The sequence below is a fragment of the Ischnura elegans genome, chromosome 4, assembly GCF_921293095.1.
Source record: "Ischnura elegans chromosome 4, ioIscEleg1.1, whole genome shotgun sequence".
Classification (NCBI taxonomy): domain Eukaryota; kingdom Metazoa; phylum Arthropoda; class Insecta; order Odonata; family Coenagrionidae; genus Ischnura; species Ischnura elegans.
This window is the reverse complement of record NC_060249.1, coordinates 117,767,462-117,793,885: the sequence shown is the minus strand read 5'-3', so window position 1 is coordinate 117,793,885 and position 26,424 is coordinate 117,767,462. Positions and strand designations below refer to the sequence as shown.

Here is a 26,424-nt window from a genome sequence, read left to right as displayed (position 1 = left end):
CTTAATTGGATGGATATAACTAGTAAAATAGTCTAAGGATTAATAAAATATCCCTCAGAAAGCCGTAAAACTCACCATTTTGAACCGTTCATCTTAAAATTCCACAATTTATTAATCTCGCACCTACCGCTTGTCCTGGTGGGTAGTCCATATCCCCACACACCCCAGAATTAGTTGCACCCAAGCCCCCCCCCCCAGCCTTAATTTCTAGCTGCGCCCCTGGCTACCCCCACTAAGAGCAAAAATCGGAAACGTCTTTAAGTAAAATCAGTACTGAATTCAAACGAAAGCATTCAGAAAATTTTCTTTAAACCCACGAAAAATGATATGTATTGGTATAAGATATGTAACTAAAATAAAACTACTTTTTCAAGGAAATAATCTCATAAACTAATGTCACAAATTGATTTTCCCCCCCTAGACCATGGCTTGCTCCCCTCCCTAGTAGTTATGATCCTGGGTACGCCCGTGTTCCTTTATACTACTTATAGGGATGATGAACAATTCGCTAATTTTATGTTAATGGTCATGAGAAATAAAACGTGAAATGTTTCTGTTCTCTCCTACCATCGGTGGATAACAGTTCCAAGAACATCTCACCTCGTCACTCCATTTGTATCCTAACATAATGTTGCGAAATGGTGAGACACGGGTATTGGCACATGTGCGAGTTTTCTTCTTGTTCTTTCCGCGCATAACTTACACCGTGTGACATCCATTAGCATAGATGCATTCTCAGAAACTACAGTAAGTCCTGGAAGGTGTATAAAAGAAGTAAATTTAAACAGTTTCCTAGAGCAAGCTGCTAGAAGACGTGTCCGATTTGAAATTTACGCATCATTTCTCAACTTTGCTCCCGCGAGAACGTATTGTGCCTACATATAACCTTGGTGTCGCGAAGTACTTATGTGTCGAAATAGGCGCATAGGAACTGTTCTGACGGACACATCTAGCAATACAGAAAATGTACACCCTCCTGGCACATAAGTTTAACCATCGACACGTGCTGGCAACTGTTTTTCGCGGTACGGGCTCATAAGTTTATTCAATAAAGGAAACTCTATTCAGTTGCTATTTCTCATCGTCTAAGGTTATCTGTTTACGGCTTGGTTCAATTTTCAGTATTCGTCGTTATGTTGGAATGAAGTTGAAATCAGCGTAGTGAAAACCGTCACTATCCGAAATTTACGACTGCGATGCAATTTATTTCAAAGTTTCTCTTTTGCAGTCTAAAACATTGAGCAATTGCGCTCGGGAAATTCCTCCGTTTCGTTTTTTTTTCAACCAAAGGTCATTTTAAATGTATTTATCTTTTTCCAGTCAAATTTTTTTGGATCTTACTATTCCTCCTTCAAATTTTATGATTTTTTAGCTGTCTCTTAACAAATGCCCTTGCATGCTCTTTAGCATCACATTTCAAAATCTTGAAAATAATTATATACAAACTAAATATTTTTTTTATGGATTGACTATCACAAACCTTTTTTTATTAGCAGATGATAACTCTTATTTTATTGCGATCATTGAGTCTTTGCAGAACGACAGAGCTCCTAGTATGACAACTACTCATTTCATTCTATCTATTCTATTCTCTTTCTTCTTCTCCCTTATTTACCCAGCATTCTTCCCTCTATAACACTGTTTTCAACATCGCCTTCCGGGCCAGTACTCGCCCCATCCATACCTTCTGTCTCCTCTGCATCTCATCTAGAAGCTGCCTCTCCTCACCCACCATCTCCAGCACTTGCTCGTTCCTCCTCCTCTCCGTCTACTTCACCCTCTCCATTCCTCTTCTCACACCTACATCTTGTACACCCACGGTATTATATCGTCCCCTTTCCTAAGTGTCCGAGTTCCCGCACCGTCTATATACCGTCAGCGCATATACACTCCAGATCAGACTCTTCACAAGCCTTTTCTTTAAACTCTTAAGGCCGTGATACACGGTGAATTATCATGCTGAATGATCATTCGCATGATTCGCGAAAACATGTTTTAATTTGCGCGCATGATCCTGTGAATGATTACGTGATCATTCAGCATGATCATTCACCGTGTATAACGGAAAAATTCGCGAACGAACCGTCATGCGCATGATCATTCAGTGAAAACTAGAACATGCTCTCATGATCCTGTGAATGATCATGTGATCATTCAGCATGATCATTCGCATGATCATTCACCATGTGTAGCTGCCTTCATAAAACGATCCTCTCATCAGCTCTGTCCGGTTCATGAACGCCTTCTTGGCCGATGCAATTTTTAATGTGTCGTAAAAGTCGAAGCGCATCGTAAGCACTGTGTAAAAGTGCATTCTGCGTGATTTGCATTGATAATAATGTATCCAAAAATTCGTTTGATGTGTTCGGTATTTCTCTGGTAAGCGATGAAATCTCCCATTATTTTTGTCATTGCTTCTCAGGGTTCTCGGAATTGAGTTAAGATGTAGGAACGAAATAAGAACACCGAACTCAATGTGAAGTGCACTCTATTGCCGTTAAAACCCGAATGAATTTTTATTAATTGCAAACAAAATCCCTTGCATGGCAACAATGTGAAAATGACTAATTTTGAATTATTAACTCGATAGTACTATAAAATAATTAAGTCAGAAAATTAAACTATGTAATTAATGAAGTTAGGACTCCGTACTTCTTGCAAAGGAGTTCAAGCGCTATTTATCTCTCCTGGTCCGCCTCCAAATCTATAATCATGGGCGTACCAAGCGACGGGCAGGTGGGGGGGGGGGGCAGGTAGAAGCAAAAATCGCATAAGCCTTTAAGCAAAATCAGTACTGAATTGAAACGAAAGTATTCAACAAATTTTCTTTAAACCCACGAAAAATGATATGTATCGGTATAAAATATGTAACTAAAATAAAACTATTTTTTCAAGGAAATAATCTCATGAATCCCATGGCTTGACCCCACCCCCCCTCGTTATAATCCTGGGTAAGCCCTTGTCTATAATGTACGTCTTTTCTTTTTCTAGGTTCACCTGTATTTCTCTGCGCTCCCGGAAGAGGTGGTGCCGTACGTGGGCTCCGCGGGCGAGCGGTACCGGGTTCGACAGCTCCTGCGTCAACTTCCGCCTCACGACCACGAGCTGCGATACGCCTCGCACGCCCTCTCGCCCGAAGAACGTCGGGAGCTTCGGCTGTTCTCCGCCAGGAGGAAGCGCGATTCGCTCGGCAGGGGATCTGTGAGACCACTGCCCGCCAACGGAGCACCGCAGCCGTGCCTAGCGGTCAGTATACAAAGTGTATATACCAGTGGCGCAGCGAGGGGGAGGTTTTGGGTGTTAAACCCTCCCCCCCCGGAGCTTAGAGAAATGCTTAAGTTTAATCCATTTTACTTAATTGGATTCATATTACTAATAGAATAGTTTAAGGATTAATAAAATATCCCTCATGAAGTCGTAAAACTCACCATTTTGAACCATTTATCTTAAAATTCCGCAATTTATTAATCTCGCACCTACCGCTTATCCTGGTGGGTATTCCACACCCCCAAACACCCCGGTATTAGTTGCACCCCCACCCCCCAGCCTTAATTCCTGGCTGCGCCCCTGATATATACAATATACTATACAAACGCAGTGGCGCCGACTCCATGGGGCCTGAGGAGGCCCGAGCCCTCTCAAAAATTCGTTTTGGGTGTGAGGAAAAAGTGTCAGGCTTGTCGATTTTCCCCGGAGTGTCCAGATATCGAGTTTAGAGTTATCAGGGTTCTAATGTTGATCATATGACTCTTCCAAAATGCTTAAAAAACTTAAAACTCGCTGCTTATAAAATTTCCCGGGGCAAGATCCCCGGTTTTGAGCCCCCCCAATATTTTTCGGCATCCCTGTACATACGAGCATATCAATACACCCTACGTGGGCGTACCCAGCGAGGGGTAGGATGGGGCAGCTGTCCCCTTTCCCCCTAGAATCAAATATCGCAAATTCTTTAAGGAAAATATTACTTTTTCAAGTAAATAATTTGAAAAACTAATAAAGAGCTGTTACAGTTTCCCTAAAATATTGATTTCATTCTACATTTCCATGCTTAAATCTTACCTACAACTTGAAGAACCATGGCTTGCCCCCCCTCTGTGTCTGATCCTGGGTACGCTCTTGACACCCTACACTACAGGGGTGCTTATTCCCCCCAAATACGATGGTGCATGCCACCCTTAAAAACCTTGATTGCGCACCTTCAGTAGCTGATCAAGAGGTGGGCGGCCACCTCATCTGAATTTTATGGAGAAACTGAAAAGATGGAAATCTTTAAGGTGGCACTCCAATGATTTTTTTATTTCACCGACTTAAAAAGAACAATTTTAAAAAATAATTGTTGAATTTCCAAAAGCTACTTTCTTACTTTGAGTGCGATAAATGAAAACCTGTGCATGTCATTGTTAATACCTTCATCCAGTCATTCGACCCGAAGGTTGGGAAGGTGAGGATAGAGCTCACCCCGGAATGGGCCTCATGCGTGTGAAGTTCACACATTCAAGGTAGTGGGTCCAGTGCCTTTTCCTGGGCCACCTTGCATTACGATAATTTCTGCTTGGGGCGTGTCCTAATCAGTGGCGCCGACTCCATGGGGCCTGAGGGGGCCCGAGCCCCCTCAAAGATTCGTTTGGGGGGGCGGAGCCCCCTTAATAATTCAAGAAAATAATTAAGTTATATTATGCTTTGTGAAATCACAAAAATATATTTGTTATTTTTATTTCTCATGTTTGACGATAGTTACCTTTTAAAATAAATTCAACAATGTGTGTTGAAACAAATAATTATAAGGTTAAGCAGGTTAACTGAATCAAGTGGTGTGAATCATGATAGTGTTTCGGTGCTGCGACACACTTTGAATTTAGCCTCTTCCCGGGCCAATACCTCCGATATGGGCCCCCCCAATATTTTTTATAAGTCGGCGCCCCTGGTCCTAATGCTTCACTCACGATTTTGAGCGAAGTCCTTGGGTCAAAATTCAGGCGCTCTACCTTGAGGCTTGCACGCTCCTCTTGGAAATTAATTTTTGGTGCCGCAGGTTCACGTATAGACGTTTAAATCACTTTATTTACAAATTTTCGACTTAACTTATTTAAATATGAAGACTTCTTCGTAAAAGCTGAATTACTTTTTGAATGAGAAATTAAACTTTGTTTTTCCACAGAATATTTTTACTTGCACACTACCATGGTTTCGACGCTCCTAAGGCCTCGAGCGTCGAAACCATGGCAGTGTGCAAGTAAAAATATAATGTGGAAAAACAAAGTTTAATTTTTAATTATGAATGAGTGAATTCCATAAAGTATCGCCAGAAACCATCAAGCTGAACCACATTTTTAAATACTAGTGCTTGAGACGATAATGACACTGATTGATATAATTATCATTCTCATCCATGTATATTTCTTTCCTTTCTAATAAACCGTTTAGTTAATTTCTTCCACATGCAAGATGAACTAAACAACTAAAAGTTAAAACTGTTTATTCAAATACTAATTAATGAAACGGTAGTGACACTGAGACGGCATTCAGAAGATCTCCCGAGTGTTAAGAGCAAGTCGTTCTTCGAAACGTCGGGAGACATGCAGCCAATTACCTGGTGGAAAAGCCGAGAATCCTTTCTGCACAAGATACGTCGAGAAAAATTTAAGATCTTACAATAGTGTCATGCTTTTCTAAGTTACGTTAAATTCAAGCGTAATGTAGGATAATTCAAGCGTAAAGCCTATATTTCGACAGCAATTGGCATAGTTCATCATCCATTTTTTTGCAAAGGGAAGATAAGATTAGACAATATGGAATTTATAAAATTTATTGCACTTCTCATGTAAAAACGTGTAGTATTTTTTCTGGTGAAGCAGTTTGTGGTCTGTTAAACTTGTCTCTATTATTCAACTGTGTTCTCTCCTCCCTTCCGATCGCGAACCCAGTGTGGTGAGATGGTGCCCCCTGGTGAGTTGGTGGTGTACGCCGGTCGCCTTGGTCCCACTGCCTTCACGCACCCCGCCTGCTTCACGTGCTGCGTATGCGGAGAACTGCTCGTCGACCTCATCTACTTCGTGGGCGCGGGGAGCCGGTTGGGCGCCGTGGATGCCGCGGCGGCCGCATCCGCCGCAGCCGACGCCTCAAGCCTGTCGCCGCGCCGCAAGCGCAGTGCGCTGCCGCTCTTCTGCGGACGGCACCACGCAGAAACGCTCAAGCCGAGATGCTCCGCCTGCGACGAGGTATGTACGCCGTGTTGGTGGCCGGTTACAAGGGGTCATGAATCTACCCGACACAATGGGGTAGTTTCCTTCTGTGGGCGTACCCGCCGGGGTTAAGGGGGGCAACTGCCCCTGATCTAGCGACTTGATCGATGGATTTTTCTTCCTCGCAGGATAATCCTCTAAAATCGCTGGCATATTAATGGCTTTGCCTGGTTTCGCTAGTGTGTGGGCCCTCTTCGCTTCTATATCGTTAAGGTGTTTTTCCCCGTCCCATCCCTTCCGAACCTATCCTACCCCAGAGGCGTCGACGGGCTCCTATCGCGGCGGCGCCTCTTTCCTTTTTCCTTCCTCTCCAGCCCCTCCCCGGGTGATCGGGCGTATAAGTCTCTGACTTGGTTCCCGGCCCGGTGTGTTTTATCCCTGAAGGGCTCCTCTTGAGTCCTTAATCCGTTATTTGCCCCCCCCCCCTCTAAGCCAAATTCTTTAAGCCAAGCGCTACCTGCTAGCAGCCTGCATCGTATCGGCGCTCATAGCCTCGCACCAAGGTGGCCTCAAACAGCGGCAGCCGGAACCAGAATGACGTCACATGGGCTTTTCCCAGCATTCATACTTAGCCGTCGCGTTTTCACACGCTTGAAAATGTTCACTTTTCATTTTATCACAAAAAATAGATATCGTCATTTAAAAATCTAAAAGTGTGAAATACATACTCCAGTAGTAATCTTTCGATTTAGGCAATTAAAAAGGAAATAGGAAACCCCCCTATTGTGCCATTAGTTTCCAAAATAGGCGCTAACGCACCCAGGGGGATGTTGCTGCACCTTTTCTCACTCTGTTCTCAACTATTAACCCTCCTCTGAAATAGTCACCTATATAATTATATGTTTTGTCACATTTGTGGAATAAATATTGATATTTTGTTGTTTTTGGAGTCTGGTGGATGCCACGCGACAACTTGAGTTACAATAGGTTTTATGGTGCATAATAGCTTTGTGACATCCATCGCACAGTTTTTAAATAGTTTTCTCATTGGAAGGGAATGAACGCTTTCCCTTGTCTTCAGGTATTTAAAGTTACCCTTCAAATCCAATATGCATTCAAAAATATACAAGCTGTAAAAGGTTCCACTCTTAGATTAGAGGCCCTAGTAGAAAAAAGTGTGTTCATTCAGTGTTCTTTTTATGTTCATTTAATGTTCAAATTGTGTTCCTTCTATGTTCACCGAATGTTCACTTTATGTTCTTTTTATGTGTGTTGTGACAGAAAGAACATAAAAAGAACACAAAATGAACACTCGTCTGTGAACATAAAAAGAACATAATTTGAACACAAAATGAACACTTTTTTGAACATCAAAAGAACACAAAATGAACATAAAAAGAACATTTTGTTGAACAACAAAGAAAAAGCTTTCACGGAAATCCCATCATTACCATGAACACTTTCACATCTTTGTGAATCAGATGTCAGTGTTTGGATAAGTTTCAAATCATTTTATTTCCAGCTATTTTTTTATTAGAAACGTAAAATATATTTATCTTTTATTTAATTTTCCCGGAAATTCATTATTTTAAATTTCTAGAAATATTATGGAAAACTGCTAAAAAATACAGTTTTGTGGATTTCAAGATGGCGAAATTCAAACTCATTTTTGGTAGACAAAGTCTCCAAAATCATCTGTATTACTTGTTTTATGTAAAGCTACTTGTCATGACACATGAACTGCAGTTATCCACAATCACCTCCAAGGAATGAGAATTTTTATACTGGTTTATTTTAAAGAACAACAAAGAAAAATGTTCATTTTGTGTTCAACATAGTGAACATAAAATGAACATATAAAAAAATGTTCAATTTGTGTTCACCATGGTGAACATAAAATGAACACAAAGTGAACATAAAATGAACGCATTAAAAAATGTTCATATTGTGTTCACCATGGTGAACATAAAATGAACTCAAAGGGAACACAAAATGAACATAAAGAAAAATGTTCATTTTGTGTTCAACATAGTGAACATAAAATGAACATATAAAAAAATGTTCAATTTGTGTTCACCATGGTGAACATAAAATGAACACAAAGTGAACATAAAATGAACGCATAAAAAAATGTTCATATTGTGTTCACCATGGTGAACATAAAATGAACTCAAAGGGAACACAAAATGAACATAAAGAAAAATGTTCATTTTGTGTTCACTGAGATGAACATAAAAAGAACATAAATTGAACATCAAAAGAACACACCAAGAAATTGGTGAACATAAAAGAACACCAAAAGAACATCAAAAGAACACTTGAACACTGAATGAACATATAAAGAACACCAAAAGAACACAACTTTTTTCTACTAGGGGGTTTATAGCAATCCATAGAGTGGAAGAAGGAAATGATTACATCTGCCTTTTTATCATTTTAAATAAACTAGGAGGATGAGGAGTGTTCCCATAGTTCAATTCCATAGTCAACCCTTTAGTGGGCGTGTTCAATTTTGGTAAGCGGTTCGGCGCGTAGATCACACTGCTGGCCCAAATTCAATTTTTTTTACTGCCTTAAGTTTTCAACTTTTTGGAAAAAATATTGAAAATACATAATAAATTTGAACTATGCTTATTGTTTAGTTAACTTTTTGACTCTAGGGAACATATTTATAATTAACACTTTAATGACTGAACTAACTTTACTACTGAATTTTATTATTTTTTTTGCATCTACTATTTATTGTACCACCAATTAAAAGATGTTGTGAAACAAAACCTGATCAAAAATTTTTAAATGCGTTTTCAAGCATGTTCGTTCCGAAATGGGAACATGCCACAAAATTTTGCTATTGCTTGAAAAATAAATATACACTTGACCGAAAAACTAGCACCATAGAATTGGCTAACTTTGTGACAAGTTTTGCAATTTTTCAGTCGTACCCTGATCAATTTTTATCATAAACTGAAACCGATGATGTCATAAGATAGCTTTAACCTTCCTTTAAAATATCATGTCTTCAAAAAATCTGTATCTTGAATATGAACAACTATATACAGGAAAGACGATGTCACAAAGTCGCATCACACAAATAATGTTGTCACATCGTCAAAGATGTGACAACATTATTTTTGGGTTAAAAGCACGCTTTTAGAATAATGTTACAATTTCTACAACTCAAACACTATATTTACTTAATTTACAAGTGTTTTATGCTTTGGCAAAGCTACAGCTACTGGGTGCTCCCTAATCAATATTTTTCACCTCAAAGAACACTAGCTTCTCCTTCTCTTGGGGGCACAGCCATCCTTCTTTTTTTAAAGCTCTTCTGTGAAGATCTTACCAACCATCCCTGGTACTGTCTACAGGCTCTCTTCCAAGACGGCCTTCGAAAGTCTTCGGAGAACTTTCATTTTGTTGAGCGGAAAAATTTCATTCTTCCTGAATCCAGACTGGAATTTTTTTTACTGTTTTCCTGCAGCTTGTCCATAATTTTCTTTAACACACCAGGCAGTTCGTCTTTTGAGATGGACGAGCACCGGGTACCGGACGTTAATTGCTTCCAATCCGACAAAATTGCACACCAAATCAATTTTAGAACTCTGAATATGGCGACATCAGGTGGTTGCAGTAATTTCTCTAGGCCTTTGCACCCAACTTGTTTTTATAAGTCTTCATCTTCCTTTCAGTGTTGCAAAGACAAAAGAAACATGATAAAATTTACCCTAAAACCTTGGTGGGGTGACTTTGTGACAAGCTCACCTGTCACAAAGTCACCACACAAAGTGCATGCATTCCAGTTTTTGTCTCATGCCTTCAACAAAGATGGCTTGAATTAATCAATATTGTTGAATAATTTGCCCAACATATTTATACCTGTTTCAGATGTGTCTTTAACAGAAACATTTTCATGATATAAGGTTTCCCTCCTTTTCCAAATGAGTAAAAAATAGTATTGCTAGTCAATGGCATCAGGAAGAACTACACGTCCTAAGAAGCTCCATCTGGCTGCTGCAAATGTCGCTGCATGTCTGACAAATGAAATGCCAAGTACATCTCTTTCATGAGACGAGCGGTCGCAGCAGAAGATTAAAAATACGAAAAATAGACCCTTTGTTACAAAGTCACTCCACTCTACGTTAACTTTAACAATGTAATATATATTGATATTTTGAATGAGTGAGCATTTGTTACTGGAGAGAGTGTAGGGAAAAATAGTGAATAAACCACACATCACTACAGAGGTTAATAGAAATTACCAATTTTGAAAAGGTATAATTAACAAACAATGTATATACACAAGTCATGTGATTCACCCTAAAAAATAGTTCTATATGTACTTTATTTACATAACAAAAGCTATTAACGTAATCACGCATATGAAGTATAATGTTCAAGATTTTTTATAAATCTGTTCTCAAATGGGAACATTGGACTGCAAACAATTAACAGTGGATGCAAATGGAACGAAATGCAAAATTAATGAAAAATTGTGAAATATTATGAGCATCAAAAACACTGTGCCGTGTGTGTGGGACACTAACGTATCACAGCGATTAAATTCAATGTAAATATCACTTCACACTCTGTTTTATTCTCAATCTAATTTTTCATCCACTTCAAGATCTTTCATCACCATAGCATCGTCTCAAACAAAGAAATAAAAGAAATCAAAATAAAAACAAATATGCTCACACATAAAGAAAACAAACAACAAATGAACTTAAAAACAGAAAATAAACTAAACATATACAAAAGCGATTTTGGTCATAAAGACACATGCATCAACACTCACGCTTGCTTCCTTTAGCGTGCTATTTACGGCTAACCATGAGCCCATTACTGAAAAACTATTATGTGAGACTTTCGAGGACTTAATAATGTGCAGCTACTGAAAATCACGTGTACATAATGCCATCATATGAAAAATGGCTCACGAATGAAACACTATGGGCCAACCCTGTGGTCCACACACTCACTGAAGAGTTAATATGAGAGTGGAATAAGGCATAGTATGCAGTGGCGCAGACTCCATGAGGCTTGAGGTGGCCTGAGCCCCCTCAAAAATTCGTTATGGGTGTGAGGAGCATGTAGACAGCCTTAGTTCACATAGAGTATGTAACTGTAACATGAGGTTCCGTACTTAATTAGGTGATGAATTTAATGAGAATATTTGTTACATGCCTTACTATTAGAATTCATGCGATCATAATGGATTTTGCCTCCTTGGTAGGGCAGGCATCCAGCACACTTTGTACAGGGAAATTTTTGGTTGTCGAAACTAAACTGGGAATGAGTACAAGTATTGATGGAGTGAGCTGTAACTATGTGTGTACTTAAATTAGGATGAATAGTAAAAATTTGTATTGGCTATGCATTCATTGATAATAAAATGATAGATACATTTTGGAAGTTAAATTCGAGCAGTCAAAATTCTGCTGCTCAAGATAAAAAATTAAACCCCATTTTTCGGACTCTTATCCTTTGGCACTGTGGCACTATGAAAAATGGAGGTTCATTCAAAAAGCACTGGAAATTAGAAAATGAATGTTTTTGTTGTTTATATGTATCGGTTAATGTCTTTTTATTAGTTTTACTTAAATATACTTGAATGGTGCAGCTCTTTCAAATCTTATCTAACATTAATGTAAAAATTAAGGTGTTTGCAATAGGATGATAGGTCTGTTGCACTGTGTTGCCTTAGGTTTGTAACCCTGTTAAACAGCAAGGTTTGGCTGTCTGGTGAGTACAGTGTAACAGTTCATTGCCGTAGTTGAAGGAGTTGAGTTCTAATAAATCTTCAAATCTGGCTTGTTCATTTTGTCATCAAAATTCTATACTTAGTGATATTGTATTATGCAGTGAGTATTGTGATGCATTTTTGTCTCAATTTGCAAAAGCAGATGCTATTGGCCCCATCTTTACGATAAGTTCATTTACGCTTTGTTCAATTTTATGCCCACAAGTGGGGTTTCTACTCGTACAATATGTCATCAGTTGTGTTGTTCTATGCCATATTTATTAACAGAACACATTCATTAACATAGTAAAATTTGCATGCGGCGATGCTTTTTAAATTGATCCTTTGTGCAGAAATGATACCGATTGAGCATACGATGGAAGTCTCTTAACCCGTCAACGCCCACGGGTGCCATATGGCACCCAGTACAGTGCTGAGCCAATACTCCTGCAATGCATTTAATATGTGAATTTTGGTATACATTTCGGTGCACATACTTGGTAGAAGGTTTCCTCTGTTATTCAGTCAGTTTGAATTGTGTTGAGCTCATACGTATCATATTTTTTTAAAGTGAAATATGTGTGAATTTAAAAATAACTGTGGGTGCTGACGGGTTAATGATCGCTCCTCCAACACATATTACAGTCCAGCCGGCGAGAGTTGTCCGATGGCACTTTAAAAGGAGGGGCCTAGAACCCTGCGCCAACATGGTTTGCAACCAATCGCTGTCCCCCAAATGCACGTCACACCCTCGCCTAGTCATGCAACGTTGTCACATGCATATGAAGCACTGAAACAAGCCTGAACCACCAAATCAAGCCCTTTTTGCGAATCATCAAAACAAAGGATTCTTCCTTTGGATCCTTCACGCTCTTCGTCCCTTCTGGCTGCTTTCTTCACGGAACCCTTTTGTTTACATGCAATGTGGGCGCTTCCCTTTCTTACCTGGCAACATTGCCTCCTACCCCTTCTAGCTGTCAACGGACAACTCTCGGCGGCCGGATGATGGTGAAGTGAAGCTGGATGATGGGATTGTAAGATGGTGAAGTGAGGGGCTGCTGTGTATTGGCCCTGCTCGATGAGGTTTAAATTTAATGCCTATGGATTAATATTTTTATTGTTTCATTACAACTGTGAAACTCCAATTTTAACGCCAACTATGTATATGGATGAATTCATAATCATTACATGGTTGGAAGGTTGTATGTTTAATTTGCATTTTGTCTTCCAGATCATCTTGGCGGAGGAGTGCACGGAGGCCGAGGGCAGGGCGTGGCACATGTCTCATTTTGCATGCATGGAGTGCGACCGACGCCTTGGAGGGGAGCGCTACATCATGAGGGACGGACGGCCATTCTGCCTCTCCTGCTTTGATGCCCTCTTTGCTGAGTACTGCGACTCTTGCGGGGAGGCCATCGGGGTCGACCAAGGTATTCAAGTTCAGCCTCGATTTTCATTTCAGTTTTGTAGCATCTTTGCCACCGGAAATACAGTATAGGGCCATTCATCCAATTTTACATCAATCAATCATTTGATGGTTCTATCTTGCAGTGGTGCAGCCAGGGGGGAGAGGGGGTTTGGGGGATAAACCCCCCCCCCCCCCCCAGAGCTCAGAGAAATTTTAAAGTTTGATCCATTTCACTTAGTTTGATTAATATTACTTATAGAATAATGTAAATATTAATAAAATATCCCTTAGAAGTCCGCAAAACTCATTATTTTGAACCATTTATACGAAAAATTTTCTAGGGGAGGGCCCCTGCTTACCCTGGCGGGTATTCCACACCCTCAGACACCCCAGTGTTTTGTGCCTAAAACCCCCCCTAGCCTTAATTCCTAGCTGTGCCCCTGCTATCTTGTGCATTGGTTCGTGAAGCCCACCGGTTAACTATCTATACAATTGTGCGCACAAAATTACTCCTAGATTTAGTCACGGCTTATCACTGACCTACTACTATCGGAGTCAAAATGATGTGCCGCTGTACTTTGCGAATTTATATCTGAGCTTGTGCGCATGCTAAAGCAACAAATAATACGTCATTTTGAAGATAATTTTATTCCTTATTTTAATTTATTTTTTAACTAATGGAAATTTCAAAAATGTAGACACGCGAGTGCAATAAATGACTCCGCGCACCCTAAAATTAGCCGTTTTGTCAACTTCAGCAACTTTGTAACTCAACCTAGGAAAAACTAATTGGTTTACAGCATTCATCTTCCAATATAAGTTGTGCACGTCAATGTAGATAAATAATATGGCTTTGGCGTATTTTTAAAACGCATAGTTTGTTGTCCATTAATGAAAATGTTTAAACATTATCTAGTTCTACAATTTACTCCGAAAGAAAAAATAAATTAATAGAAACACTTTATAATTTATTTGTAATTTTTCTATGATCCGATAATACTTGATTTATGCTTAGCATAAATCATATATGGACATTAAAAAAATACGCCGGAGTGAACGAATACTGCGTTGCCACGTCTTGCGCGCGAAACTCAAGAATAGCATTCGAGTGAACTGCGACTGAAACATTTTTCTTCGAGCTTCAGGAAGCTTTGTGACGTTTAATCAATCAAACGTTTAAGTAAATCAACCGTGTATGATTAACATGCTTACTACTGATTGTTTCCATTCAGTAAAGTGGCCCTCTTTTAATTATTTTAAGAATTTTCGTTGCTAATTCTGCTCACACCAGGAGATAAAAGCCAGGAGAATGTAAATAGCGACGGAAAATCATACTTTGAAATCCATTAAACAACCTGGAAATGCTATTTCTAACCTACTTTGGAATCCATTTGTGCGGTTTTAATGGTTTAAATTCGTGAAACCCATCCATGCCCGTACCGCACCTCCCGCCACGCGTCCAAACCCTCCGAAGGTGAGTGCGCTTCGAAAGACGAAGTAAGCGTGGCCTCGAGGAGACAAGGCACATAGGAGATAATACGAGGGCACAACTTCCCTACAAATACTTAAAAAAGGTAGTAAAGGTCGAAAAGCCTTGGCCTGCCTTAAAACCCCTACGCACGGCTTTGATAATTCGGGCTCATTAACCATCTCAATATTATTCATCCATCTTTGATCCACTCACATCGCTTCCTTATGCTCCCAGCAGGGACGCCGACTTACATAAAATATTGAGGGGGTCCAAACCGGGGATCTTTCCCCGGGAAATTTTATAAGTAGTGAGTTTTAAGTTTTTTTAAGCATTTTAGAGGAGTCATATGATCAACATTAGAACCCTTATAACTACAATCTCGATACCTGGACACTCAGGGGAAAATCGACAAGCCTGACACATTTTTTCGAATTTTTGCAAACGAATTTTTGAGGGGGCTCGAGCCCCCTCAAGCTCCATGGAGTCGGTGCCACTGGCGCCCAGCGTGTGGCTATTCTTTCTTATACTCCCATCTACGGTGCCTACGTATTTTCACCTTTCTTTGCCGTTTTATCAGAAGGACATTAATTTTGGAATTCTCCTCTATTTACATTGTCATCTGTTACCATCACGGAGGTTGTAAATATTTACAACCTCCATGGTTACCATACCCTCCTTCCATTGTCGCAGTGGAAAGTAAGTTTTTGCAAGGCATTTACTCCTTCAGTTTGACTGAATATTCTGTGTGTAAAATATGCCTCCCATAAAGAGAAGTGTCCTCAGACTGCAAAATCTAAGAACGATTAATTCTAACGAGGAAAATAGTGAAAGAGAGAGACCGAAAAACTTGAGAAGACGCGATAAAGTTACCATCGCCAACATTAATAAGTTTTTTGACAAGGTAAAATCAGGTGATTTGGTTATTGATACCAAAAAAGTGGTGTACAATACGGCAATTTGTGCAGGTGTGAGTATGAAGACTGTACGGAAGGTCATGAAAGAAAAAAGAGAAAGTGCCGATGGTGAAGTGTCTTCGCCGAAAATAAGTTGCGGACGATCGCGCATTGTGCTCGATGAATTCACCCAAGGAGTTATTCGCCGAAAAGTGCATGATTTTTATCACAAGAAAGAATTTCCGACAGTCATCATAATTCTGGATGGATTGAAGTCGGATCTGGAGGATTTTCCGGACATAAGCTCAAGTACCATGCTGAGGTGGCTGAAAAGGCTAGGGTTCTCATTCCGGAAATTAAAAAATAAGCCCGTGCTGTTGGAAAATCCGCGAGTGGTAGATCAACGAATGTTTTTCCTCCGAACCATTAAAAGACTGCGTGCGTCAGGCTGGTTAGTGTATTATTGTGATGAAACGTGGTGCGGTGCTAACCATACTATGAAATACGCATGGCAGGAGAAAGTTAATGAAATCAGAGGTGGAATTGATTTTGATCGAGGAATAATTCAAGAGGTAAATAATCACAAATTTCCATAATAAACTTCGCATATTTATCGAGAATTTTCCAATTTCACATTTAATTTAATCATCATGCGTAATAATGAAATCAATAATTATCACTATTACAGGTAAATGGCTGGAAAGGTGGAATTTTGACACCTTCGGGAGCAGGAAGGCGAGTGATTATTCTGCACGTTGGAAGTGAAAGTGGTTTTCTCCAACCCGAGGAAGAAACAATGCTCGTCTTCGAAGGGAAGAAGGACAGTGCAGATTATCACTCCGAGATGAATGCTCTCCATTTCGAGGAGTATTTCAGAAGAATATTAAGGCATCTGCCAGAAAAATCAGTTTTGGTAATTGATCAAGCTCCCTATCACACCATGCAGGATCCTCAGACAAAGAATCCTAATTTGAAGTGGACAAAGGTAGAAATTATTGACTGGCTTGTTAAGAATCGCATCGAGCCAGCTGTCAACGAAGATGGTACCCAAGATAATTATGAATCTTTAACAAAAAGTGAACTTATCGAGTTAGGAAAACCGAAATTTAAAACCTTTAGGTATTTCCTTGATACTGTCATTCAGGAAAGTGGGAAAAGGGTAAAACTTCTGTGGACTCCAGTCGCACATTGTGAATTTAATGCTATTGAATTAATTTGGGCGTGGGTCAAAAACTGGGTGGCAAAGAACAATAAAACACATAAGATCAAAGATGTTCTTCAGCTTTGTGTTCAGGCTCTTGGAGACGTAACAGTGTCGACGTGGAAGAACGCTGTGGAGCATGTTAAAAAAATAGAAGACTACTACTGGATAAAGGACCGTTTGGTGGAGGAATTCACCGAACCCATTATTATCAACTTGGAGGACGAAAGCAGCAGTTCTTCGAGTCGCAGCGATGAGGATTGATTCGGGAAATGAAATATGAAAGGAAAATATTTATATGTACAGGAAATGGGTACGGTACATTATATTTCTTTGAGCAGACCTGGGGGTATCGTACTTGAGGAGTTGGTATTTTTTGTAATGTCCGTATAAAATTGTTGCTACGCATAAATCCAGTATTATCGTATCATAGAAAAATTACAAATAAATTAAAAAGTGTTTCTATCAGTTTAATTTTTCTTTCCTAAGACATTGTAGGACTAGATAATGTTTAAATATTTTCATTAATTAATAACAAACAATGCGTTTCAAAAGTATGAAAAGGCCTTTATATGCATCTCCAGTAATTTTCGCTACTTATTGTGAAAGATGAATACTGCAGACCTAGTAGTTTTTCCCAGGCTGAGTTACAAAGTTGCTGAGGTTGACAAAACGGCAAATTTTAGGGTGCGCGGAGTCATTTATTGCACATGCGTGTCCACAATTTTGACTTCACATTTAAAAAATAAACTCAAAATTAAGAATAAAATTATCTTTGAAACGACGCATTACTCGTTGTTGTAGCATGCGCACAAACCCAGATATAAATTTGCAAAGTACAGCGGCATATCATTTTGACGCGGACAGTAGATATGGATTATTGTTACTGCATGAAGAACGGTTTAATTACAATATAATTTAGAAGAAAATACTTAAAATGTACAAGAAATGGGTAGAGTGCATTATATTTCTTTGATCCACGTTCGGAGCAGGGTCAACGGACTTGCACGCCTACCTCTGTGCAACAATCAGCCTCGCTTCCCGCGAACCAGCAATAGTCCCGCGCGGCCCCGATTCAACGGGCCGTTTGGCAACATGGCATCAATATATTTTATTAACAGTCACTAATATAAATATTGTTATAGATTTCAGATCATAGAAAAATTACAAATAAATTATAAAGTGTTTCTATTAATTTAATTTTTTCTTTCGGAGTAAATTGTAGGACTAGATAATGTTTAAACATTTTCATTAATGGACAACAAACTATGCGTTTTAAAAATACGCCAAAGCCATATTATTTATCTACATTGACGTGTACAACTTATATTGGAAGATGAATGCTGTAAACCAATTAGTTTTTCCTAGGTTGAGTTACAAAGTTGCTGAAGTTGACAAAACGGCTAATTTTAGGGTGCGCGGAGTCATTTATTGCACTCGCGTGTCTACATTTTTGAAATTTCCATTAGTTAAAAAATAAATTAAAATAAGGAATAAAATTATCTTCAAAATGACGTATTATTTGTTGCTTTAGCATGCGCACAAGCTCAGATATAAATTCGCAAAGTACAGCGGCACATCATTTTGACTCCGATAGTAGTTCATTCCCTGTTTCCTATACTACTCATTGAAATTAAGGCAATCGGGTGAAAACTGAAAAACTTTTGGGGACTCAGTTCGCTCCAATCCCATAATCTTGCCAAATATCTATGTACTATTACTTTTCATTCAGAGGAAGACTTCTTGGCATTGATTTTAAGTTAAAAAGGATATTATGCCTTACATAAAACATTTCTGTTTTCCTTTACTATAATCTGAGATATTCTAACAAAAGCTCTTGCTGTCAAATATGCATGAAATGTTCCTGGTGTGGCCATGCTGTGAGAGAGAGAGAGAACTTAGCTTCACAGCGATTTTGATTTGACTTTGATTCATCATAGAGCCATCTTTGATACATGAATAACATTTTGACATCTTCAGCTTTCTTATACTGATAAAATCAGTTATATCACATTCTCCTTTGGTAGTTGATAGCCATCTGCTGAAATAATGGCAATGAATATTACCAAGTGACTCGGATATAATCTTTATTTCATATTCTTTTAAAATATTACGGTTGGTGGAGTGGCTGGTCTCTGGCAATTTTAAGTATTCAACTCCTGAAGTATCCATTTTCTTGTCTGTCTCAAATACAAGCAGGCTTCAACCAATAACTAGGAAAATTTATAGGTGTCAACGGTTTTTTGGGGGCAGCTGCGGATTGTGCTTTGTGTCATGAGCTTTCGCGGCCATTGCAGGTTGCATCATCAGGCGATGAATGAGAAATTGGGAAACGGTTGTCAATTACTATACTCATCAACCCTACTCACTCCACGGGAGTAGTGTGGGGGAAGGGTGACGCTGACGTCAGAAGAACTCTCAGCCCTGTCCTTGGGCGGTGAGGGAACTTTTCCACATTGTGGTTTGATGGTCAAGTGAATCATAGCTGGAAATCAGGGGAAACATTGGCGCCATTGTTTCTCTTGGAAGAATCTCCTCCACATTGTATGGTTTCAGCTTTGATTCACCTGCCTGCCACACCACAACGGGCAAGAGTTTGCTCGCCACCCAAGAACAGGGCTGAGAGTTCTTCTGACATCAGCGTCACCCTTCTCCCACACTACTCTGGTGGAGTGAGGAGGGTTGACAAGCATATTAATTTACTGCCTTATTCCAATTTCTCATTAATCGCCTGGTGATGTAACCTGCAATGGCCCCGAAACCTCGCATGACCAAGTGCCATGCGCAGCTGCTTCCAAAAACAGTGGACACCAATGAATCTTGCTGCAAAAGCCTACATTTAAAGCAAAATTTATAATATTTCAAAGTAAATTGCAAGCATGCTAATTGATTGCTAAAGTTTAGTGTATGCGCAGGACAACTGTCTGCCCAATCTCATATAATCCCTTTGATATGCTTCCTTTCCCTACTATCCCTTCTCTCATTTCCATTTATTCTCATTTTTCTCTCTCATAGACTATGGTCATGTTTATTGTTAATATTGCTAGATTTTCTCTTCCAGAAAGTTTTGCTGAACTTTTTCGAAATGTATAATAATTTTATCTGCTGTCAAAATTGCAACTATACATGTTTCAACATTTTTACATGAGCCTCATGAATATTAAAACTGTTTTGAGAATTAGTCAATGAAAAGCCCAAATTTTCGATGCACATGAAGAGGATGAAGCACATAATTAGTTATAAAAATGAAACTGGAGAGTACTAAAAATCATATTTTTAAACTTACATAAATCTAAACATTATTGTTTTGGTGGATGAGAATGGGGTTAAAGCTGATGAAATTTTCTTTCTCTGGTGATTCTAAAAACTGTATTCCTTTCTTGTAGGTCAAATGAGCCATGAGGGTCAACATTGGCATGCGACGGAGCAGTGTTTTTGCTGCAGAATATGCCAAGTACCGCTGCTGGGACGGTAAGATACCATGGACTCATATCTCTGTTTTAGGGGGTTAGAGAGATGGGAAGATGAAGCATTCATATGAATTGGCCTATATTTTGTTTGAAAATTTGTGGCATAATCTGAAGTTTTTAGATTTAAAATCAAATTATAAACATTTTTCTGGATTAATTTTATTTAGTTGGGTGATATCATTGAAACTGCTCCACAGCATGATTAACTGAATAACTAGCCACTAATTTTTTTTTAAGTTTTTTGCTGTGATTAATTATGCAGTCAAAGTAGTTCACTAGAAAACTGACTAAAATTTCGAAAAATAAATTTGATTTCGTTTGACAAACTGTAATATGACTATCTTTTTATTGATGCTTATTTTTCTTCATATAATTATTTTTAGCCATGATATAAGCTTTCAAACTCGGTTTGCTTTCATTTTCAATCGGACAGACTTCAGTGGCAAATTTAGGCTTCCAAGGGTTTCATAACCGATAAGACATGACAGATGCCTGCTAGGGGAATATAAGCTTTGAAGAAGGAAGAAATAATGCACTGTGTCCTCATTCCATGTCATTTAATTAAATCACAAACGGATTACCAAGTAATTATCAACGATACAACCTTACAAGGGAGATTGACGTGGTAGCGTCAAACCCGGTTATGTATATTGTATAAATATTGTGGAATTAGTGCATTATTTCTCCCATCATTCCATCATTCAACGATGTAGAACCTCCTGTTGTAGGAGCTAAAGCAGTGCAGATGTTTGCGTAGAAGCATCGTTAAGATACTTCTCTCTATGTTTGGCGTCGTAGCCTTCCTCTCTCCACTTATCCTGCCCAAAGTCCCTGAGGACACGGCCGTAACAGCGCTCGCCGCTACGGGACTGCCATGGTTCCCTTGGAACAGCAGTTGTGATGACAGACCCACCCGAAGTGATCATATCCCCCTTCAAACGTTGTTTTTTGTACCGCTGGAATTTTGACAACTTTGAGAATTTTTATCTCAGGAACGTAGCATTACCTAACCCTCAGGTTTTTTGCATTGTGCAAGATTCATCATCCACTATCTCCTCTATTTTTTTTTTTTAAATGTGCAAGTTCTCCATTGGGAGGGAGGACTTTTTCTTATCCTCCTCAGTTCTGGGACATATCTACTGTTAAATTGGATCTGAATAACATGTTTTCTGGTTAATTAGATGTTAAAACACAAAATTAGCAACTTCTGGGACTCATGCTTCTGTATCATGCTGTAATGTGCCAGGAAGCACTGAACTAGTTGCAATGACGACATTTCACTTAGACAAGCGGGCAAAAAAAATTAAAATGTTGATGCATTGTACGCAATATGCCAGGACCAAGGAGGATATGTGTGGTTGAAAAGAAGTGTGTAGGTCATAAAGAAAGGGAATTTGACCAGCAAAGTGATTTTTATTTTGGGGTCTGCACAAGTCTCATCCCCTGACTGACGGAGAATTCCTCATGGAGTTGAGTTAGGAAGTATTCTGTAGTTGTCATTTACTCTGTGGATAGCATTTTTGGGCATATTACTGGGCAGCACAACTCAGAATACAATTGAAAAAGCATTTTGTCGCAACCACTAGTTATTTTGTATTAAATACCCTGAAATTTGTTCACAATTGTGGTTATGTGGGATTCCTGAGAGCTAAGATTCCTCTCTCATTAGATTAAATTTTATGTTATGAAAATTTGGTATTCTTAATTCATGTTTAATCTCCTCCATTACTTTTCCAGGCCTTTCCTGCCACGAAGGGGTGCCATTTACTGCTCCATAGCATGCAGTAAAGGGGAGCCACCCACGCACTCCAAGGAGGAGAGAAAAGATCCCGTCGCAACTGGAACTAAGAATGAGTCGCAGAACTCTCCTTACAACCAAACAGCATCCAACCCAATGACCACTCTAGCTCTTCCTGATTGTCCAAAGGAATTTGGAACTATGGCTAAATTAGCCTCCAGTTCGTGCATGTATCCTGAATCTGCTCACAACAATGCTCCTCAGCCGATGATGTCGCAAATTTGGCATAGAAGGCGAGAGCCCTTCTCGGAAAAGCTGGATCAAGTTGATTCGATTGCTAAGGAATCTCAGGGAAGCCAAAATGGACCTAACAAAGGGTGAGTTGTGTGAAATTTACATTTTTTATTTTAAAAAATCATTTGGTATAGCTGGAATTTGATCCTGGTAACCCCAATTTCTGATCAGGTAATATACCAGTTATGCCACCACCCAGCTAGCACATTATAAGTCATTGAGAAGAGGTGAAAGGAAGAAATAAGGAAGGTGCTTATCAAGTAACCTTGTTATGGATTTCTTATGGCCAGGCTGACAAATATCCAGAGTAATGACAAAATGGAAGCCAAACTGTCAGCACTTCCGTAGATGTTGTTTTTATTCAGTGGCATAGCCAGGGGGGAGGTCCGGGGGGTCCCAAATAAATAAAAAGTACAATTATTTTCCTTCACCAAAGAAAACAAAATATTGGAAAATTATGAATTTACAAAGTATTTTTTCAACAAATGAAGTTTTTTCGATGGTGAAAAGTGTAAGCTTAAAATCCATTACTAAGTAACCTATTTTTAAATCATTTTCCCCTCTGGTTTTGCTCACCCCCCCCAAATGAAATTCCTGGATACGCCACTGTTTTTATTCCATTTTTTTAGAGTATTCATTAAGGGATTTCTGTTAAGACCAATTTTTCCATCATTAGCGCTCCTATAGTATGAGTAGAAATAACATCATACGGCCATAATTTGAATATTATTCACATTTATGAAATGATGGCAAAATGACAGTCGTAAGAAGAATAATTTCACAAGAATAGCGACGTAGAATAATATAAAAATGCCGGAAGGAATCTCTAATATATATATTGTATTCATTGGGATATCAGACCATGAATTAAAATTCATAAATTTTAGATTGTGTGTACCTTGAATAATTTCAGTTTTTTAATTCACGCACCAGCTAAGTTTTTCTATATCATTGGATTTTAAATGGTAACTATGCCTTTTACACTCATCAGTTGCCATGGTGAAATAGTTAGCGTATAAAGCTGTGGATGCGAAGGTCAAACGTTCGGTTCTCCCTGGTGTTATTTTTTTCCACCACAAGGATAAAGCACTTGTATTATGCTTTGTATCTTCACCAGGCAGTCGCTTGCAGTTGTTAATTTTTTTCTATATACGGGAAAATCTGTTATCAATTGTTAAGCTCTTATAAAGACTCACTGAATTTCACAGGTAGGCTTTAAATTCACGTCTGGATGAGCAGCATAGCATGTGTAGTGTGCTGTTCATCCACCTTTGGTGCTCCAACAGAAGCAACTTATGTTGTTTGAGGATATTTGATTGCATTCCTTACCAATTCTTCCATAAAATCTTACCCTTGCCTTATAGAAGCCTCTTAGCTTATGGTAACCTTCTTGTCAATTTTTGCTGTAAGAAAACCATAAGAAAGGAATAACTCTCTTACTTTGTGCTACCTGGGCATGCTATCTTTGTCGAAGGCAAATTTCAGGCAGGGGTCGTGGTTACTATGCTTCTGTCAGAGAAAAGAGTGTCATGTACCTGCATTTCCTGTGCCGCAATGTAGACTTGAAATAACAACTTTTTTTTTGAAAACCAAGTTCCGCATATTCCTTGGAAGAAGATGACGTAGTGGTGTACCCGGAAGCACACATGACCAACATGCTTAGAAAAAATACAATTGGTACTCTCCCTCGGTAACTTTTATTTTTCCCAGCCACTTTCTGCTTTTTTGTTCCACTTTCAAGGGACTAACCTCATGAAAATTTCTTATCAGTAATCCCTTGAAAATGGCACTGAAAGCGGTTCGGAAAAATGAAAGTTAATTATGGAGAGCATGGTGGCATTGTGGTGTGCCACTTAGCTGCTGACCAAAGGTTCCTTGGTTCAGATCTCTGGTAAAGCCTTCCGACACAGCCCCCAAAGAGATCCTCCAAGAGGGTGGTGGCCTAAGGAAAGGAACTGGCCCCCCTACCCTGAATGTGTGATATTCACAAGCCTAGGGCTTAGTCTGGGGTGAGCTTTACCCTAACTTATCCATGCCAACCTTCAGGTTCAATCTCTGAGTGAGTGAAAGAACCATGAATTGTTTAAAAGTCCCATACAAAAAAATCTGTGCTGTGGCTGTACTAAAGCTGCACTGTAACTGTGCTAAAAGGGCTGTACTGTGACTGTGCTTAAACTGCACTTGAATTGAAACATCGCAGTACAGTTATAGCACGGTCAGAGTGCAGTTGCCATAGCACAGTCACAGTGGAGTTGTCATAGCACAGTCACAGTGGAGTTGCCATAGCACAGTCACAGTGGAGTTGCCATAGCACAGTCAGAGTACAGTTGCCTTAGCACAGTCATAGTGCAGTTGCCATAGCACAGCCACAGTGCAGCTGCCATAGCACAGTTTTTACTGTAATACTCTTTCCATGAATCAATAATTGAGTCTTGATGTGGCTATTGCATTCCCTGTATATCTTATTGAAAACAAGAAGCAGAATTAAATCAAGATAGGACAATTAGCAAAGATATATAGTTCCCTTTTTGGGTGTTTGAAGATTGGTTGCCTGATCCAATCAGAAAACAGCAAAGAGATAACAGTGGTCAAAACGACTACACTCATTCGAATGTTGACTAGTCTAAGGAAAGATAAACCATATTCCTAACAGACACTCACTGAATTTGTTACGTTCCACTTCCTTAATATGAACAAAGTTTATGGTACTAAAAATATTGCTATCGAAGCACTTAGGTTCTATGAGAAAAATTGACAAATCCTATTCTGCACATCAACGGGCACTCAACATAAAAAACACCAAAATTTACGTCAGCGCTATTTGTCTAGTTGCCACAAATATGCCCACCTTGATAGTTTTTGTTGATGAAGTTTCAGTACTAACGCCGTGGAGCACAATAAATGACAATAAGATATGAAAATAAAAGAAATTTATTAAATACAAATACATATACTCATGATTATAAACATAAAAATGAAAGTCTTGTTAAGGCATGGCCGCTCAATTCATTTGCCTCTTTGGCTTCCTTCCTGAAATTAAAAGGAAAACACATTACATACTGATATCTAATCGAGTGTTACTTCAAAATTTGACTGTTTAAGTTTGTCTGAATTTAATTTTAGATAAGTTGAGTACTTACCTCCAGCAGCAGAGTATAAATAAAGATATGTCTTTTTTCAACTCTCTCGTGCTTCGCAAGGAGTAGATTGCGAGTCGTCGGAATCAATCGTGGAAAGTTGATTCATCGCGAACCACACGGATTTCAGCAAAATCGACGATATCACTTCACCCGCAAGAAAAATTCCCGGCTAAGTAGCTAATTTTGATGTAATTGAAGTAAAGTTCACTTCTTCATGTTCTTAGCGTCGATCTTACATCGACGCATCCATCGTACAGCGTAGAATTAAAAGGATGAGAGCACGTAAACAAGGAATGTTACAACCGGTTCAACACCGATGCTGTCTAACAAAGATGGCTGAGTATCGGCGGAAGTTGTTCTTTTGACCATACTTTACCAAAATAATAAGCAAGCTGGAGCTATGCATTACCGCGGTAATGTCAACATAAATTTTTATATAATTTACGCATTCATATTCTCATGGAAATGATAGTTTATCGTGATATGAAATAATATAGGAAATACTTTCTCCTGTCAATGACTAGTTTAAGTCCAGCCCTGTCGCAGCGGTTTGAGCCATAGTACAGATCCAGTCATGTTACCCAGCCCAGTCACAGTCCACTTTTAGCCACAGTACACTTCCAGTCATGTTTTCTAGCCCTGTCACAGTCCAGTCTGAGCTATAGTACAGTTCCAGTCCAGTTACCCAACCCAGTCACAGTCCAGTTTGAGCCATAGTACAGCTCCAGTCATGTTACCCAGCCCAGTCAAAGTGCAGTCTGAGCTCTAGCACAGTTCAAGCACAGTGATCCAGCACTGTTACAGTACAGTTCTTCTCAAATTATAGCTGCCATAGTACAGTCTAGTACAGAAAAGTGTACTGTGACTGTGCTAAACACAGAGTTTAG

General features: G+C 39.2%; 1 protein-coding gene across 1 annotated transcript in view; it reads left to right on the top strand.

Annotated features, from left to right (window-relative positions):
* Positions 1-26,424, top strand: part of LOC124158226 (protein prickle-like) — a 251,085-nt gene that overhangs the window by 215,879 nt on the left and 8,782 nt on the right. Inside the window, exons 3-7 of the mRNA XM_046533414.1 lie at positions 2,992-3,246; positions 5,925-6,218; positions 13,154-13,352; positions 20,282-20,366; positions 22,103-22,480. Coding sequence (XP_046389370.1) covers positions 2,992-3,246; positions 5,925-6,218; positions 13,154-13,352; positions 20,282-20,366; positions 22,103-22,480 — 1,211 coding nt within the window. The remainder of the gene's footprint in view (positions 1-2,991; positions 3,247-5,924; positions 6,219-13,153; positions 13,353-20,281; positions 20,367-22,102; positions 22,481-26,424) is intronic.